Source organism: Toxotes jaculatrix, chromosome 22 (genome assembly GCF_017976425.1).
Source record: "Toxotes jaculatrix isolate fToxJac2 chromosome 22, fToxJac2.pri, whole genome shotgun sequence".
Classification (NCBI taxonomy): Eukaryota; Metazoa; Chordata; class Actinopteri; family Toxotidae; genus Toxotes; species Toxotes jaculatrix.
The window spans coordinates 3,030,182-3,047,702 of NC_054415.1; the positions used below are offsets into that span (position 1 = coordinate 3,030,182).

The 17,521-nt window shown below is 41.1% G+C and overlaps 1 protein-coding gene across 1 annotated transcript; it reads right to left on the reverse strand.

The window, feature by feature from the left end:
- Positions 1-4,126: 4,126 nt before the first annotated feature.
- usp44 (ubiquitin specific peptidase 44) lies at positions 4,127-11,039 on the reverse strand. The gene is made up of 6 exons (XM_041030436.1): positions 10,978-11,039; positions 7,039-8,752; positions 5,970-6,168; positions 5,347-5,455; positions 4,957-5,207; positions 4,127-4,492 (listed from the first exon to the last, which is right to left on the reverse strand). The coding sequence occupies exons 2-6, from the start codon at positions 8,593-8,595 to the stop codon at positions 4,368-4,370; spliced, it is 2,241 nt and encodes a 746-aa protein (XP_040886370.1). The 5' UTR covers positions 8,596-8,752; positions 10,978-11,039; the 3' UTR covers positions 4,127-4,367.
- Positions 11,040-17,521: the final 6,482 nt, after the last annotated feature.

Consider the following 17,521-nt stretch of genomic DNA (forward strand, 5'->3'; position numbering starts at 1 on the left):
AATTTTGACTTTTTTTGTCCGAAAAAAACGCCATACTATACTATGACGTTTTTTATGACTTTTTGAGGTCAAAAAAAATTTTTGACTTTTTTTGGCCGAAAAAAACGCCATACTATACTATGACGTTTTTTATGACTTTTTGAGGTCAAAAAAAATTTTGACTTTTTTTGGCCGAAAAAAACGCCATACTATACTATGACGTTTTTTATGACTTTTTGAGGTCAAAAAAATTTTTGACTTTTTTTGTCCAATTTTGACGCCTTACTATACTATGACGTTTTTTATGACTTTTTGAGGTCAAAAAAAATTTTGACTTTTTTTGGCCGAAAAAAACGCCATACTATACTATGACGTTTTTTATGACTTTTTGAGGTCAAAAAAAATTTGGACTTTTTTTGGCCGAAAAAAACGCCATACTATACTATGACGTTTTTTATGACTTTTTGAGGTCAAAAAAAATTTTGACTTTTTTTGTCCAATTTTGATGCCATACTATACTATGACGTTTTTTATGACTTTTTGAGGTCAAAAAAATTTTTGACTTTTTTTGTCCAATTTTGACGCCTTACTATACTATGACGTTTTTTATGACATTTTGAGGTCAAAAAAAATTTTGACTTTTTTTGGCCGAAAAAAAAACGCCATACTATACTATGACGTTTTTTATGACTTTTAGAGGTCAAAAAAAATTTTGACTTTTTTTGTCCAATTTTGACGCCTTACTATACTATGACGTTTTTTATGACATTTTGAGGTCAAAAAAAATTTTGACTTTTTTTGTCCGAAAAAAACGCCATACTATACTATGACGTTTTTTATGACTTTTTGAGGTCAAAAAAAATTTTTGACTTTTTTTGGCCGAAAAAAACGCCATACTATACTATGACGTTTTTTATGACTTTTTGAGGTCAAAAAAAATTTTTGACTTTTTTTGGCCGAAAAAAACGCCATACTATACTATGACGTTTTTTATGACTTTTTGAGGTCAAAAAAATTTTTGACTTTTTTTGTCCAATTTTGACGCCTTACTATACTATGACGTTTTTTATGACTTTTTGAGGTCAAAAAAAATTTTGACTTTTTTTGGCCGAAAAAAACGCCATACTATACTATGACGTTTTTTATGACTTTTTGAGGTCAAAAAAAATTTGGACTTTTTTTGGCCGAAAAAAACGCCATACTATACTATGACGTTTTTTATGACTTTTTGAGGTCAAAAAAAATTTGGACTTTTTTTGTCCAATTTTGATGCCTTACTATACTATGACGTTTTTTATGACATTTTGAGGTCAAAAAAAATTTTGACTTTTTTTGGCCGAAAAAAACGCCATACTATACTATGACGTTTTTTATGACTTTTTGAGGTCAAAAAAATTTTTGACTTTTTTTGGCCGAAAAAAACGCCATACTATACTATGACGTTTTTTATGACTTTTTGAGGTCAAAAATTTTTTTGACTTTTTTTGTCCAATTTTGACGCCTTACTATACTATGACGTTTTTTATGACTTTTTGAGGTCAAAAAATTTTTTGACTTTTTTTGTCCAATTTTGACGCCTTACTATACTATGACGTTTTTTATGACATTTTGAGGTCAAAAAAAATTTTGACTTTTTTTGGCCGAAAAAAACGGCATACTATACTATGACGTTTTTTATGACTTTTTGAGGTCAAAAAAAATTTTGACTTTTTTTGTCCGATTTTGATGCCTTACTATACTATGACGTTTTTTATGACATTTTGAGGTCAAAAAAAATTTTGACTTTTTCTGCCCGAAAAAAACGCCATACTATACTATGACGTTTTTTATGACTTTTTGAGGTCAAAAAAAATTTTGACCTTTTTTGGCCGAAAAAAACGCCATACTATACTATGACGTTTTTTATGACATTTTGAGGTCAAAAAAAATTTTGACTTTTTCTGCCCGAAAAAAACGCCATACTATACTATGACGTTTTTTATGACATTTTGAGGTCAAAAAAAATTTTGACTTTTTTTGGCCGAAAAAAACGGCATACTATACTATGACGTTTTTTATGACTTTTTGAGGTCAAAAAAAATTTGGACTTTTTTTGGCCGATTTTGATGCATTACTATACTATGACGTTTTTTATGACATTTTGAGGACAAAAAAAGTCAAAAATTTTTTTGACCTCAAAAAGTCATAAAAAACGTCATAGTATAGTAAGGCGTCAAAATTGGACAAAAAAAGTCAAAAAATTTTTTGACCTCAAAAAGTCATAAAAAACGTCATAGTATAGTATGGCGTTTTTTTCGGACAAAAAAAGTCAAAAATTTTTTTGACCTCAAAATGTCAGAAAAAACGTCATAGTATAGTATGGCGTTTTCTTCGGCCAAAAAAAGTCAAAAATTTTTTTGACCTCAAAATGTCAGAAAAAACGTCATAGTATAGTAAGGCGTCAAAATCGGCCAAAAAAAGTCAAAAATTTTTTTGACCTCAAAATGTCATAAAAAACGTCATAGTATAGTAAGGCGCCAATATCAGCCAAAATTTTTTTTGACTTTTTTTGGCTGATTTTGGCGCCTTACTATACTATGACGTTTTTTGGCATATTTTAAGTCCATACTAAAGCATGACTTTTTTTTCCTATTTTGAAGCCTTATTATACTATGACTAAAAGTTCATTAAAGGTGAGTTTAGCTGTCCAGCCTTGCCTTTCTTGAGGTTTATTACTCTTCCCCATTAGAGATTTCATTGAATCAGGATTTCACGTACAAAATGAGAAAAAGTAAGAACTGGCAACTTATGTAGAAAAATGAAAAAATATTCTCATTTATTGAGGTAATTTTCTCTCGGAAAAAATTGAGGTAACAATTTGCATAGTATAACTTTCATAAATTTACACACACACACGCACACACACATCCATGGAGTAGTAACCAAAATGCCAAGAATGTGTCACAAAGTTTGACAATGAAAGAAAAACAATATGAAGTGTGCTTTGAGTTCCCCTCTGATGGATAAAACCCAAAGGGAACACGATTGAGGTGGATTTTTTTGTACAATTTTCTCCAGTATGGAGATAAATATCACAATCTGTATACACTGCAGAAATCCTGTTACATCTGGATATTTTACCGAACAGATGGTAAATAGAACATAGTTATGTACACATACAGTACACAGAACTATTTACTGGTGAGTTGTGAAATCTGTCATAACTGCTGGTGGTGAACAATTAGCGGTTGTATAAAACTTTTAAAACAGTCAGTGGCCTCTTATCTAAAACCTCTGAGAAGGATTGTATAAAAAATACATTCATAATCTAAATGCTGGTTTGTGTGGGTTTGCAGCTGTGCAGATTCCACATTGCTGACTTGATATGAACTATAAAAATATATCTATTTTTTAAACAAAAGGGCACTTCACTAGTATCTGGTTGGTTCAGACTCTGAAGAAAATTCCATTCTGGAGCAGAGAGATGGCAGCATTTTGCCAAAAATTATCCCTTTGGAAACTTAAAAAAAAAATTTCCTCAGTCAGTCATAAAAATAAGGGGGGGGGGGGGGGGGAGTTTAATCGTTTTCGAAACGCTGAGAGGTTTTTCCAAACATTCCCCCAAGGCTTTGGCTTGAGGTCTGCCAATTTCTTCCTGATGGACCCAGGAGTACTTCAGAGTGAAAAATAAACTTCCTGTCTTGCTTGTGTACAGATCTTTAGCTGTGAACCAACACTGTGTCTGAGTAAAAACAATGCTGATGACCTATTCTGCAGTAATTAGTGCATTTCTGGCAGGAAAACGGTTAAATACAGCAATGTTGTTTACATCTATCAAAAGTTTTACCTGTCTAAAACACAGGGAGGCCATTTCTAGTAAGCGAATGACATTTCACAACCCTACATCCAGTTCTGTGTTGACTATCTAAAGTGACTGAGAAACATTTCAGTTGATTTAAACAAACAAACAGCATTTACAATCAACAAGCCACCAACGCAAGTAGGTAGGCACGTGAATACACCTGTACGACCTGTAGAGGACACTTGTATGTATGTAGTCATGCCCAGCCAGTCTGCTGGCTGCTACTGAGACACATCTTGGCTGATACTCTCTTCTTTATAATAAAAAATACAACTGTACACAAAACACAAACATCACCATTTTTTAAAAAAATACCTACATATAAACACCATATACAAGAAGTTCACAAAGCAGAACCAGGTTTTAAAAAGGAGTCCTTCCTCTCTTTTTTTCCTTATTTAGAAAAATAGACTAAAAAGACCCATCCTCCCAGAATATAAAAATGCCCAAAGAAAGTAAGAAAGAGCAACAGGTGGGGCTGTGCTGATATCTTCTTGCTGAGTGGTCAGGCTGCAGAGCAGTAGGAGGGGTTCAGGGGATTGTGGTCCTATAGCGGCCGGTCTTTGTCCTGAGTTACTCGCTGTGTGTAGAAGAGGATGTAAGCCTGAGCTCGGCAGACCTCCTCCACTGAACACACATTCATCTTAGAGTCATTACAGTGAACCCAGAAGCCTGAGGAGACGTGGAGGAAAATCAATTTAATATGAACGCAAAGATGAGAAACCACAACGTAACCACTGCACTATTCCTTGTTAACCTATTTGCACAATAACAACTAGTGTTTACAACAGTTCACACCATACTGCCGCTGCTACCTTATCAAAACATATTGTCACTCTGTAAATATATTTCCAGATCAAGCAATTTTTTTCATGTTTATATATATTTTTTTCATATATTTCTGCACACTTTATATTTTATATTGTAGTAAAGTTTATTTAGCTGGGTTTGTTTAGATTGCTTATTTATTATTGTTTGCACATAGAGAGAGAGAGAAACAACATTCCGATTCCCCTGTGTGTCTGACATATGGTGGAATTGACAATAAAAAAAAGCCTTTGGATCCTTTGAAAACTGTTTTAAAACTGTAAAACTGTTTTAACAATAACTGAAATCCTGCTGTGCTCTTTACTCACCTCCTTCTGTGTTGTAGCAGTAGGCAGTGTAGTGACCAGAGCCAAAGCCCTTCCCATGATGCATCACCACAGCGGAGAGTTCATAGAGGAAGTGCTTGGGCCGTGGCGAGCCTGCAGAGCTTGGGCTGCTGGGACTAGAGCAGGACACGCCTTTGGGCGAGGGCTCCCGGCAGCAGTAAGGCTCCATGTTGAGAAGCTGGTCGAAGCTGACGTGGACTCCGATTTTCTCCCGGTGGTTCCGCCCAGACCACCTGAGGACCCATCACAAGACAGAGAGGCAGACAAACACTAAGCTATTAGTCTGCATCACTACAGCAAAGAGAAAGCATTTTTACAAGTTGTGTTTAACTGAATATGTTAGGCAGACTGATGTGTGTAATGTCATCTCACCTGAAGCGTTTGAGGTGGAGCCGCAGCACCTGTGGCAGTTTGTGGACCATTAGTTGTTTCTGTGCTTCGGTCAGGATGACTGGTTTGGAGGAGGTCCGCCGTCGAGCCGCTGAATAAAAGAGGAGAGAGTTAACATGTAATACAAACATTACAACACTGAGTGTCGTCTCAGATTTGCTGCATTTTTGTGACCAGTGGCTATGAAAGCTGCCTTGCTCAGCAAAGACTCCATTTTACGTGAAAATATTGATGTTACACATCTGAGAGGTTGTGATCAGAGTTAGGATAAAAATATCAGAAGAAAAATAATTACAGAAAATATTACATAACATCTATTCCACTCCCTTGATCCAGACAATGAATTTCAGATAAAGGTGTGAATATTTTCTGTGTCTGCAAATACTAAATCAATCACTCAGCAGTTAAACAGAAAGGCCACACCAACAGTCTTTCCAAAATGGCTCAATACTTGTTCAAGAGGTAGAAGACACAGAAAAGATAGACCTTGCACAATCTGGGTTTGAGATTCACATTAATCCCTGCTGTGAATGTGTTTATATCGATGTCAAATATCTGAAATTAAAAGATAAAGTGTGTGTGCATGTTTACATTATTTAACTCACAGTTGCACTGGTCACAGGCATAGATGTTTCCCTCCAGCGCTTCGGTCTCTGTGAACTTGGCCAGCATTTCCGTCAAATGGCATGAAGCCTGCGCAGCCGATTCCCTGCTATTACTGTGATACCGCTCGGGGAACTCCAGAGACAGATCCCAGAAAGGCTCCACAGTGTTAGAGCGATGGTCGCACGCCAGGCACGTCACCTGCATGCGAAAGCAAGAAAAATTAAGAGATGAGCAGGTGACAGGAGATGGGTATAGAGCTATATTTTATATATAATATTTGTCTTGAACCTGTCCTGGCCATCCTGTGTGCTGTTTCCTGTCTCTTTATTCTGTGCCAAAAAGTAAAATACAAAGTGATGATTTGCTTTATTTTTAATCTCAATGGAAACTTCAACCACAACACTTATAACTATATAGGTATAGCAATCACTGACACTGGCAGAGGGGAAACGGCAGTCTGAATCAGTGCTGTAGTTAACAGCCACAGGGCCGAGATACCCCCCAAAACCCTTGCAGACACACAGCCCCTCTATTCAGCATGAGCAGGTGTCACAGTATGTGCTCAGCCTCTACAAGTAGACACTAATCTCTTGTCCTCACAGTATCTCTCCACACACTCTACAATCTGCCATCAATCACTTGAAATGATGCTGAACTTTGGCAGAACCTGAGATTGTATAGATTCATGTGTCTCTAAGAACAAAACTAAGAGTCACAACAACACATTAACACATAAACAAGAACATTTTTTAATTTAAGAATGAGTCCTGTTACTTACTCTTACACTTTCAATCAGACAACCTACAGGAGCTGATTCATCACAGATGAAGAAAATAAAGACACGTGGCAAATGAATCCATCAAGGCCCATTTAATCTGATTGATGAATCAGTGATACAGCTCATGATGACTGTTGAAGTATCAAAGCAACAAGTGTGTGTGGGCAGAGCTGAGTGGGTGAATGTGTGCATGCATCGTGAGAGAGTCAGATGAAGCTCATGACAGCTGAGTTACTCAGTGATTGTTCAGCACAGGTGATTACAGGTGTGTGTGTGCGTGTGTGTCATACCTGGCTGAGAAGCTGGCCGTGAAAGATGGTGTTGACCACACTGAGCACCTGCTTGATGAGTCGTTTCTGTGTCTGTGGGACTCCGGCAGTGGTTGTGTGCTTGCCGGTGCTCTCCAGCTCGTGCTGCACCTTGTCCAGCAGCTCACACAGGAACTCCTGAGCGTCCTGCTGAGCGTAGCCCCTGAACGCTGGGATCAGCTGCCACACCGAGTGGAGCATGGCAAAAGGCGATACCAGCGCCCACTTGCCAGACCACATGACCTGGAACAAGGTGTGCAGCTCATGGCAAAGAGAAATGTGCTTTGAGCTTGGCTCTTTGGGTTGTATCAGCTCCATGTTGCGGGCACGTGATGCCCCGCCACTTAGTCCTGCCCCAGAGCCTGAGCTGGTCTGGAGTCCCTTCCTCTGGTACAGGGGGGATTGGGACGAGGCCTTCCCTGCCAGTTGGCCGTGGACGGCAGATGCCAGTAGCTCCAGTGCCTGGGTCAGGTCCAGGCGCAGAAAGCACTCCCTGAAGACATGCAGGTGGCTCAGCACCTGCAGGATGGAGTTCATATAGCAGGTGTTGCCTAAATTTCTCAGGCCTGTCACTCCAGGAGTGACTGTGGGACGCCGCTTAAAGGGGGAGCCACCCTGTTTGGTACTCTGCTTGCGGCGCACAGGTGTTTGGGCAGTGCGGGGGGTTGCTGAGGGCGTTTTGGGCTTAGATTTGGTGGTAGAAGAACGGCTCCGGGGCTTGGAAATTGGCTGGACCTTTTTCGTCCGTCTAGGTTTTTTTGGAGTAGCAGTGGCAGGGCTTTGAGTCCGTGGCCTACGGGTGAGAGTCGGGGTCGCAGGGGTTTTTGCTTTGTTGCGTGCCCTCTGTGATGGTGTTGTAACTGCCGCATCTGCCACTCTCTGGCTCTTCCTTCGTAAACGCCGACTCTTCCTCAGAGGAGCATTCTCCAGCTCCTCTTGTAGCTGCCTCTTTAGAGCCCGCCTCCTCTCCCTCGCCTCCCTTTTCTGCTCCTCCTCCTCCTCCCTCTTCCTCTCCTCCTCCTCCCTCCTCTGTCCACATTCAGTCAGTCCAAACCAGAAGCGAAAGACACGTCCCATGAGAGCCCTGCGGCGGTGCCAGAGGGCAGTAAACATCCGATCTTCATCCCTCAGCTGCAGCTCGCGGGCACCGGATGGCATTAGGGCATCAGGGGCGGCGCTAGCAGAGCGGAGGGTGCGCCCACTACGAGTGGTAACCTCATAGCGCTGGCTCTGGATGGCACTGAGCGTACTACGAAGCAGCTTGAGGTCTCCGGTGGCATTATCATTCAGGACGTAGTCATCACACAAGTAACAAAAAACATAAAGTTCATTAACCTCCATAGCCAACGGGTGGCGCTGCTGCTGGAAGTGCTGCAGAGCATGTTCCTCGATGTAGCGCCCGCACGCCACATGAGCACAGCCCAGGCAGGCCCATATAGACTCGGTGGTGTTGCAGTCGACGCAGTGCCACTTCTGGGGGTTCAGGATGGAGTGGTCTGGGGCCAGCCGCAGCCGCCCCACATGCTTACACCTGTCCATTACACACGCCTGCCTGCCGAGTTGGCTGGCTGTGTCAGTCAATAACTGACCGTCTGTGTGTGAGTCTGTGCGTGTGTCAGCGTTTCACACTGGCTTCATATCACCACGGTAACCATGGTGAGCTGAGAAATGGGACCCTCCCAGGGCATGGTGGTGTCTGTGGGGGAGAGAGAACAGGTCTGGTTAAAAGCAGGTAAAGGAAAAATTGAAATTAACTTGCTCTTTCCTCAGTTGTGGTTCACTTGAGACTATTGATCCTTACAAGCCAAAGATATACTTGAAGAAAAGCACATTTGCTGTTTTTTAATATCATAATGACATCCTGTTCTTTTCCTTGAAGCATAACAAACCACAATGAAGTTATTATCTCAAAGTCACTACATCTGACCTCCAGTGACTCTGTTTTATGAGGCCATAGCTACACAGAGTCAACTGTGGCAAACTGCCAGGTGCCAAATAGACTTTAATATTTCTCTACAGTAACATGGGCCAACTGTAAAATAACTGCTTGATAAACATTGAGTTCTGCCAGACACTTCCACTCAAAAACAGAAAGGTGTTTAAGTTAACATGGGCTGTTAAACCTGGATGTGAAAACATAAACAAGAGAAACCTCTTCCAAAAATAGTCGCTAAGAAAAAAAACCTCAGTAAGTACAGTGACAGAAGCCAGGATGATTTTAAGGGGATATGACCATATTATCCTCTATCAAAGGATTACTAATGTGATTTACAACTAATGAGCAGCACAGAGGCTCCATGATTTGTCTCTAGATGAAATCCCAGACTTGTTTTTAAAGCTTCTAGCTGTGGATGAGTTTTTCAAAAACGCCTAAACTCAACCTAAAGCCCAACAATCAGTCTCCACGCAATCTCTTCTGACTTCTTTTCACATCCCTGGGGGTTGGTGTACCTCAGCTGACAAAGTGGGGATCCTCGAGTGGGCTGAGCCCTATCAACCCCCCCACTGAGGTCAAAGAAGTAAGATTATCCAACAAAAGGGGGACTGAGCTTGCAAAGTGCTGTGCCTTTTGTCTGGGTACAGGACTACCTTTTCTGGAGTAATGAAAGAGAGGAAACCAAGGAAAGAAAACTGACTGATAGGAAATGGCTTCTGTAACAGAGAGGGAAAGTGATGGAGACAGTGGAAAACAGAACAGATGGTAGGACAAGGAAACAAGACCTAACCTCAGAAAGGTCTAGTTAGAACTGTTTACATTAGCCGTATCATACCTTCATTTCATTAAACACATTTAAAAAGCAAAACAAGAGTGACTCAAAGCATTCAGGTCAAAGTAGGCGTTTGTTTACCAGTTATATTGTAGGAGTGGGCGTGTTTATTCAATAAGTGTTGATCAGATTGTGCTATGCTCTGAGAGTCTGCAGCCACTCTGATATAAATAAAATCTCGGTGCTGTCAAAGATCCAAGACAGACGCTGCTGGGTTGATAACTAGCCAACTAGCCAACTCTGCTAAAGCGCAGAGCATGAAATCCTTTAAGGCTGATCCTTCAGGTGGTATCATAATAAGCGACAAACGTACATTAACGTGGTACTTTGCTGTCACTCTACTCAGCGACCTCACTGAGGATTGCCCAAGTTATAACTTATCGCAATCACCACACAGCTTTAGGAACAATGCCAGTGACTTGCTATGAAGAAGGAGTGGCGTCTTATAAAGCAAACAATGCGAAGACTATTTGAAGAGTTGCTCCACAGTTTGTAATGTCACAGAAGTTTTATCAGCAGCTTAGCGCGCTTTGCCTGGCTTGTCCTTGTGACTGCATGGGCTTAAGTGGCTGTACACCACACAGCCGCACATTAACTGTGTAAATAAGCCACAACAAAACACCAACCGCCGGCATAGCCATTTAGCAAACTGCAAAACGAAACACATGGTACGGTTTGTCGAAACCGCTAAACTTTAAAGCCCCTCGTCACAAATAAGGTTAGCTAGCTATGGCTAAGATGTAATTGATACAGCTATAAGGACTTGCTATTACAAAATACTAAAGGCAAACACAAAGAAATTATAAAATGCTGTGAAAAACCCATAAACTAAATGTCTAATATATCGTAAAACACAAGTAGTACATAAACAAACCATCGCCGCTTGTGCTGGCTCTACGGTTTGTATTGTATTTATTACCGAGATCAGAGGGACCTAGCCTAGCCTAGCATGGTAGTTAGCATTAGCCAGCCAGGGCTAACAGCGATAATCCCAACAAGTTCGTGCGTTAGCCGGAGGTCAGCTCCCGGAGCCAGGCTCGGCTTCCAAAAGCACCCAGCCTGCCAGGTGTCTTCACACGAGAACAAATCTACCAACATCTACACTGTTACACACGTGTTAGGAAAACCTCAGTATAGAAAGAAAACACCGTACCGAGCCTCTCCTTCACGGCAGTAACTCCTCTGTTTCTAAAATGATCGCCATCTTGTCAGTCCCTGTCGCGTGGTGTTGGCTCGAGCGCGTCCTCGATACGTGACGTAGTTGTTGTTGTTGTTGTTGTTGTTGTTGTTGATGACGATGATGAACATGATGAAGATTTGCACTTCTCTTCTGTTAAAACAATAACATTATAAAAAGCACCCTGTTAGTATTACCCTGTTTATTCCACAGTTTCAGTTGTGTTTGACCTCATTAGTTCAGCGTTACTTTTATTGCAGTTGAGATTTGTCGGGTTTAGTTCCCCTGTCAGTTGTTACAGTACTACAAGTTACTGAGTGTAGTACAGTGGCGGAGGAAGTACTCTTAGTCTTTAAGAAAAACGCTGGTTATTTTTCTACGCTTTTCTTGTTCTCAACAAACTGATCCAATTAGTAATAACAATAACTGATAATGACAATAAACAACAGCAATAAAAAGTATTTCCTGTGTATCCGAAGTCTGACACATCTTATTCCTCTGTGACACAGAGATCCATTTATGTCCAAACAGGATTAGAAACGCGTCAGTGAGCCGCAGCTTCGCACTCATTTATCACAGTAAACATCGGCTTTGTGTCTTATTTTGAATCGTTATAACTCGTTATGCAGAGTGGTCCATTTCAGAATAATGATTATAGTAGATTAGGATTATCGAGGCATTGATATATCAAATAAATCAAATAAAGGAGTCGAATAAGAAGTACAACCCTTGCTCCTGTACTACAGGGGAGTGGAAATGTTAAGTAACAGAAGATGGAAATACTCAAGTAAAGCACAAGAACGTTAAAGGTGTACTTAAGTAAATGTACTTAGTTACTTTCCACCTCTGGTCTCATACTTACAGCATTACTTTTTACACAAATAATCAACAAGGAAAAGAGGAACAGCACAAAATCACTGCTTCGCTCTGATGATGAAATAGAGGCAGTGCAATTTTATACCACTAGAGGGGAGAGGTGCACCACTCACACTCAAGTAGTGCCACAAACACACTTTTACAATTGCCAGTATAGTGTTCAACCACATTAAAAAAAAAAAAAAATCGAAGATCCACAACAGTTGATTTATTATAAGCCCCTGAGCTGTCAAATGATTTGGTCAATTTTCAATTCACCTTCTTACACCATAGTATTTTGTAGTGATTGCAGGAACCAAAACTGAGCACCCTGTGTGCATTTTCACTGTTATTTGGAATATTTTCATTGCAGCTCACAACCTCTATTTGTGCCTCATCTGCAGCTGTCTATCTCAGGTAATGTGATCATGCAACTATGCCACTTTTTTCTTTAAATTTAAGACTCTTCTTTTCCATTTTTAATGGATCACAATCACAGGTGTGTGTGTGTGTTTATATGTTATCTGTTGCCCTGTGTTCCTGAGGTTTAGGAGCGAGGTATTTTACAGTCTTGCATGCTGGTGCGGAATACAAGTGAGGCACTTAATGCTGGTTAATGGGGGCTGGTGGCACTCACTGTGTAGATCCTATCAGTCCAAGCTAAAACAACACTTTACTGTCTGTGGATTTAAGGCTGAACTCCAACATCATCAACCATAACAACATAAAAATATAACAGGTAAATGCTAAATTGAACAAGAAAAAAATGAGTCAACATACAGGAGAGGATAGAGAGAAGAATTTCTAAAGTGTTGTTATTGTAATACATTGTGAATCCCTATATAAACATTAGAGTAATTTCACAGGTAAACACCATTAAAACTGAATAAAGGGAAGAGTAGAATTTCATTCAGGAAACTGTGCCTGAAGGAGGCCTTTTCATCTGAACACACACCTTGACTGCATGTGAAGAATCTCTCATGCACTGATTAGCGGGGAACTGATCCATTCAAGCCTTCTTAAACCCCTAGTGAACAGTGGCAAGTATGGTAATAGGTGTGTGTTTTTATGTGGAGCGTGTTTATGGCAATGGACCAGAGGTTTGTGCGACAGAGATTAAGGAGCATTTGTGAGTGACTTAGAGAAAGAGGTATGTGTTGATGTGCCATGCGATGCCGGTGAATCACCTCTAATGTTTTTCTCCCTCTATGTCCCCGGGCCTTTCCCGCCTTCATGTCCACACATGCTAACCCTCCCTCCCTCTCCTCTTTTCATCTGCATGCTCTCTCTCACTCATAAACACATACATTTCTCTGTTACTGTACTTGCAGGGACCTCATGTTGATTTACTAGAGTCCATCTTTAAAGGTGCATTAATCACTTCTTTTCATTTAAAGATTGAATAAAATGACCTCAGTTGTTGCTTGTAGTGATTTATCAAAAGGTTTATATCTCAATCTTGCAGCCTGACCTTGCTTTGGTGCTTCTTTTAGTTCATTGTTTTGGTTTCACTGCATATTTACTGTATGGTTCAGTGTCACTTTCCTCATGAACCCTTGTTTTCAGAAAACAAGCCAATAAAACTCAGCACACTACCTGCTCAGCACCAAACCATGCAGCTTTAAAGAAGAACTCTGACATTTTCACATAATTAAAGGTACCATCAGGACAGTGGAACAATGTTTTTACAAGTGGGCCAGTGTTTTGTTTATGTTGTGCAAGCCCACAAGGACGCGGGCACTATCAATAGCTGGTGGCAGTAATGCGCCAAGAAACATAGTAAACATGTTATTTTAGATCTCAAGGGTACATACTATGTTTTAGTCTGAAACTATGAATGCAAACACAACTGTAGTTTGTTTGCAGTGGATACCCTGAGGAGTACCTTTGTTTGCTATTCTCTCTCATTGTTTAGAGACTAAATCTAAAGTCAGTTTAGAAGGTTTAATTAACCTGTAGGGATTCAGGAAGGTACTCTGCCTGGTCAGGATTTAGACCCGTACATCACCCCTGCAAAACCCCAACATGTCACTTTTACACTTTGGTTTTTGTACTGATTAAATAAATGAGACATGATTACTCAATTAGTCAGCTTCAAAATTCCCCGCAGGTGGATTTTGTTACCTTTGTAGCTTCATATTTACGGCGCAGAAATGTGAGTGGTATTGATCTGCTCATGTTGCTCTCACAAGAAAGCAAATAGACAAAACGCCTAACAATTCCTTTAACACGTGCTGGTCTAAACATGTGATGTTTGGTCTATGACTGAACAAGACACAAAAACTCATCAACAGCGGCATCTGATCACAAGGATGTAAGTGTTCACCTGGAAGGCACAGAAAAATAATGCCTTACACATAATCCCAAATGAATCCTCATCAGTACGTGCTGTATCTATAAATCACCAAGGTTTAACCTCTTGTAAAAGTTTCTTACTATTTTAAAGAGAGGAAAACCTGGACCTCATAAGGATAGAAATTCATAAACATGCGCATAGAAACATGAAGCTTTGCAATCTGTTTTCACTGAAAAGAGGTTGATAATTTCAGGGAAAGGAAGCCATTCCGGTGGTTTCATGGTGGTGTTAACGCAGCTGGATACGGTGTTGGTTTTGTGGCGGGTGAAAACACAGGTGCTGGTGAAGCCAGAGGAAATGCTTTACAGCCTGTAAACAAACACATCTCCTGTAATTTCTCCTCCTCAGATTTTCAGCCTGCCTGCTCTGGTGGGTAAGGCTGGATGTTAACGTTGGCTGCTTGACAGCTTCTGATGTTTAATCTGTTATTTGAAGCGCGTCCCAGCCCAAACTGTCTGTCTGTTGTCACATTGTCGTGTGGGTTCGTTCATAACGACTCGATGACATCAGGTCCTTGTTTGCATGGCTGTATAATAATCAGCGGTAGCGTCTCAATCACTCTGCTATGTCAACATGGCCCTCCCTGTTCTGGCTTGCTCTGATGCTCCTCAGGTAGAAGAACATTCCTGAAGCGTGTCTACATGCACATGTGTGTTTTCTGAGGACAGAGCTGGATATTTCTGGGTGAAGGACTCCACTGAGTTTCAGTCTGGCTTATGCCTATGCCCCAATCTTCTCATTTCCTCTGTAAGTGAATCACAGCTGATGGGATAATACTGACCACATGACTCCCTTATCCAGCACAAGCTTCCTCTGACCGTACTACAAAGAAACAAAAAAAGAAAATCCCCTCTTTCCATGTTTTCTGCTTTATTTTCCTCCTTCTACTCTCCGCCTTGCAGCAGCTGTTCATTGGATCAAACTTTGCCTCGGTCTAACTAAACATGGTTTTGTGCAACACTAAATAAAGAAGGTAAGTGGTCAAACAGTCCATTGGAGAGGTCTCCCTAATGAATTAAGGACTGAAAAGACAAGCAAAGTGTTATGCTAAAGGATGTTTCTTAAACCCAAAAGCGGATGGCTTGTGAATCATTAGTAAATAATGTATTAACTATCAATAAATCCATTAATTGTAGCTTGTAAACTCTTTACAAGAGGTGCCTCATGGGAAAGTGGAACCGACATTTTTTAAGTTTTAATGATGCAGCCAGATTTAGAAAATCGCTAGTTTGAAACCAGCCAGTAGTTACCAATAACTTCACGTTCAAACAAAATAATGGATTTATGAATAGCTGGTGCAACCCAATCCAAGTCCTCTGGGTGCCGGTTGCTGTGTGACACCCATAGCAGACCGGTTTTGGGGCGTCTGTCTCAGGGTGATGGGTGCTGCCAAAGAGGGGCATTGTGACTCCCAGCGAGGGGAGGGGAGGGTGGGGGAGTTATTGTCCCTGAGCCCGCGGGAGCTGCCATGTGCTCCGAGGCCAATAGCAACACAAGAATGCTGATAGGACAAAGGCCATAACTCTATTCTATAGCAACACAAGCAGGGCATTGTGTTCATACAGGCACGCACACACACTCATGTACACACACGCATGCATTTGCCATTACTACAATTATACACATACACACACACACATAAACTATACCGGAGCAAACTATGCATCTGTGTGACCATGCCAAACACTCATTCATCAAGTAGTTTCCCACACCATGCAACCCCCCACAGGACATCTCCATCACAGGCTGACAATAACTGAGCAAGCAAGCAAGAGAGAGAGAGAGAGAGAGAGAGAGAGAGAGAGAGAGAGAGAGAGAGAGAGAGAGAGAGAGAGAGAGAAGGAGAGAGAGAGTCCATGGTTCAGCTGCAGCAGTGCATGTGTTTGTGTTTGCGGCTCTCTGTTGTGTCTCCACTTCAAGGCCAGTTCCCACCATGTGAAACACCTCCATCCCCACCTCACCTGGAGGTCTGCGCTAAGCAGTGCTGGAAGAATTGCTCAGGTACTTAACTTCAGTAAAAGTACAAATACCCTTTAAAATCCTACTTAAGTTGAAGTAGAGAAACATTATCAGCAAAATGTATTTAAAGCACACAAAGTAAAAATACCCCCAGTGACTGATATTATATTAAGATTACATTCTTAGGTTGTTGCTGATGCATCAGTGTGTTAGCATCATGTTACTGTAGTAGCTGGTTGAGGTGGAGCTGGTTTGAGCGACTTCATATATAGTTAATCCAGTGTTTCCCAACCAAGGGGTAGGGCCACCTACAGTGGGTCACAAGATAAATCTGAAGGACTGTCAGATGATTAATGGGGCAGGAAAGGAGGAAAAAAAACCTCTGCTGCACAAAGTTGTTTCCACTGTTTTGGACTTTTGTCTCAGTCTTTGCTTATTTGTGAAATAATGGACAATTTGATCTCTTTGGATCCAGAACAATGATTTAAATGAAATCATGTGAGAGGAAATCTCTCTTTGGTGGAACTGCCAACAGCTTATAAAGTGTGTTTCCATCCACCTCTTTTGATGCAAATGTTCTGTTTGTGCTAAAAACAGAACCTGAATTGAAACAAAGGGATTATGTAAAAAAAAAAAAAACAGTTTGTGCACTGGACTGAGACAGAAAAGTTGGTATATCAATGAAAATAAATGCGACAAAGTGTAATGGAAGCAGATTTACTGATGTGCATGAAGCAAGTGACAAACATCACTGAAGCCTTTGTTCCACACACGTTTTCCATATGGTTTTCCTTCATTTGACTGTTACAAGCTTATTATGTGCTTTATCTGTGAAGAAACCAGAGACTCAAACTGCAAATTGAATTTAGTTCAGTCATAAAATGGTAATACTTGTGTAAAGTTAAGTATTTGAGTAAATGTACTCCGTTACTTTCCACCACTGGCACTGAGACATTCCTTCCAGTCACATTCCTCTTCCCGTTTTGCACTCGTTCACCCCTTCTGTCTGCTGTCTGGAAACAGCTCGACAGAAATGAGGAGGAGTCGTGACCCCTCTGCCACAAATCTGTGAATGGGCCGTGAATGAGGAAACGTGGGTACAGGAGGCTATCCGGCCACGGCTGTTAAGAAAACATCCACTCCCCACTCACCTCTCCTCGGCGAGGTGAGGCCGGCAGACAGGTGAGTGACCTCTGACCCAGCCTTCAGTGCAGCGCTGCTCGATGCGCCAGGAATGTGTCCACACCTCTCAGCCAACCACGTCACGGCGAGCGGGCGAGGAGGAGGTGGAAAACACGCACTCTGCCTAAACCCAAACAGTGTGTGCGCTCGCCCCGGCCTCTCTGTTAT